This window comes from Penaeus chinensis, chromosome 14, assembly GCF_019202785.1.
Source record: "Penaeus chinensis breed Huanghai No. 1 chromosome 14, ASM1920278v2, whole genome shotgun sequence".
Classification (NCBI taxonomy): Eukaryota; Metazoa; Arthropoda; class Malacostraca; order Decapoda; family Penaeidae; genus Penaeus; species Penaeus chinensis.
In genome coordinates, this window is record NC_061832.1 from 1,300,627 (window position 1) to 1,303,126 (window position 2,500).

The 2,500-nt window shown below is 41.3% G+C and overlaps 1 protein-coding gene across 1 annotated transcript in view; it reads right to left on the reverse strand.

The window, feature by feature from the left end:
- Nucleotides 1–85: 85 nt before the first annotated feature.
- The window catches only part of LOC125032035 (mucin-17-like), a 6,386-nt gene continuing 3,971 nt past the window's right edge, over nt 86–2,500 (reverse strand). The window contains exons 6-7 of the mRNA XM_047622995.1: nt 2,381–2,486; nt 86–241 (exon numbers count right to left, since the gene is read on the reverse strand). Of these exons, the coding sequence (XP_047478951.1) occupies nt 86–241; nt 2,381–2,486 (262 nt within the window). The remainder of the gene's footprint in view (nt 242–2,380; nt 2,487–2,500) is intronic.

Below are 2,500 nucleotides of genomic sequence, written 5' to 3' on the forward strand. Positions count from 1 at the left end.
TTCACCAAAATATCTACACTGTCAGTTTGATGTAATCACAAATCATGGGATTCAGAAGTAAAGTGTCTGTAAGTTCTGATTTCCCTTAAAGGATGCAATCTGTGAAGTCTGTGATGTTAATTTTAGATTTGTTTGGATTGAAATGTTTAACTGACAAGTGAATAGACTTCTCCCTCCATTTCTTGTTAACATCACGCTTTATTCTAAATGCTGTTATATTACTGTTAGTTTCAATATTTCTCTGAAGGAAGAAGTTTAAACATGTTCTCTGGAGATCATGACACTAATTCTTTTCTTTTTTGTGCCATTATTGTGAAATTAACTCAGTGAGTGATCCCAAAGCATCACTGAAAACATGCTATTATTAGGTTTATATTGGTTGTATGGGGAATTCTTTCACTAATTACAGCATTTTACGTGTTTCCTAAGAGCCCTGAGTTTACTAAGGAAAGAGTCAGGGATAATCTAATATGTAGACCAGTTACTTGAACTATTTTGATTTTTTTATTTGCAAAGCAAAAGAAGCAAGGTGCATTATTTGCAGTTAAAATTGTGTAATATTTCCAAAAGAGTTTATAAATATTTAGTTTTTGTGTACTAGGGTAAAGGTTATTTTTTGTCAGTGATGACAGCAGATTGACTTTATGCTGATTGCTATCAGACCTGAGGTATTATAAAGAAATTTTATATTACTCTGATAAAGTGACTCCCTCCAAGAAGCTCTTTATATAAAAATTATTGCTGTAAAAGCCAGCTATCTGTAAATAACTAGGTATTATAAGATGAGCTAATTAGATGAAAGAGATTCGTTTGCTCTTTTTAGGATGAGAAATGAATACAATGTGATTGCTTTGAAGTTCCAGGACCAATCCATTTGATGCGTTATGTCTGTGAAGGTCAAAGTGAATGATTATTCAGTGTCATGTAAATTTTGTATGGAGGTTTTCTATTATCAATAGAGATCAGAAATAGATGGAGCATTTTACTTATCCTTGACTGCTTACTGAGATACATCCCCCCCAATCCCTTTCCCGTTGTTATTGTGGGGGGCTTAGGAGGTGGAGACTGGGATCCAATGCTGGGGAACTCCCTCCTAATACCCCTCCTGATACAACACCATCTCCCCCCTCTCATTCTTCCTCCCACCCTCTAGCTCCTTCCTCTTCAAATTCTCCAACACGTATTGCAACCGTTATCACCATAAATCAACGAAAGTATAACTATCCTTCATTGATATATTCGCGGTTTCTGTTCTCACAGACCCGAGCTTTGTCATATCCTTTCCTCTTATAACCCATCCATTATATGCTTTCAAGAGACTTTCCTTACACATCCTCCTGTACCAATCCCCAACTATTATTTTGTCTCTTCCCCACACTCCCTTTATGTCTCGTCCACCCAACTTATCAGACATCCTTACAGAATCTCATTAAGTTTGACAAGTTACTTTCTAAGACTGCTTCAATTTCCATTATCACACTAACCATGAATTTTCCTAATCAGGGGCGTTATTAAAATACTAAGTCTTATTAAGAATACTTAGTGGATATCCTCTAATCCCTTGCTCATTGTCATTGGGAGGCTGGGGCTCATCGTAGGATATCACCCCTACCATGGACCTCAGCCCTCCCTTGGGCCTCAGCCCTCCCTTGGGGCTCAGCCCTCCCTTGGGGCTCAGCCCTCCCTTGGGGCTCAGCCCTGCCTTTGGCCTCAGCCCTCCCCTCAACTAATTTTGCTTGTTTTTTCTTCTCCCCCTTTCCTTTTCTGTCTTTTCTTCATCATCCCCTTCTGTCCACTTCCAAAGGTGTGAGAGATGTGCTGAAAGGATGAAAGGCTGGTTTTGGTCAGTCATGAACGGCCTCCAGGAGCCATGACCACGGTATTCTCTTGGTTAATCGAGTGGCCCTTACCCCTCATGGGGACCCTCAGGGGTAGAACGTTTCTTCTCCCCAATTATTTCAGGTTCAACATGGCTAATAATGAAGATTTTTTTCCTGTTATTAGGGCATTAAGACTTGCCCCTTCATCTACTAGCCTAGATAGATTTGATTCATTGGTCTCCTGACCCCTGCCTCTGCTTTGACCACAGCTCCCACCACTGATACTAATACCCCCACCTGGACGTTTGCTGTTAACTCCATTCCGAATTATCCACCCTGGTCATTACTCAGTCTTCAGGGTACACCCCTTCCTCTCTCCCAACTTCCTTCACTCTATCTCCTGCAGTCTTCGTCATTGTCTACCCCCAACCCCCTTATTGCTACTCTTCATCCTCACTGTCTTCCCCCCAACAATACTACCTCTATCCATACACATCTTTCAAGCACATTATAACATTATAAATGGATAGCAATATTTTTACGTACATATATGACACTACCTTGGCCCACGTGGCTTTGCGCTGGCCTACCGGGGGAATGGAGGAGCGTTCGAATCCCCGCTGACCACGGCTGATCACGAAGGGCGTCCAGGCAGGAAGGATGGCACTGCTTCACAAACT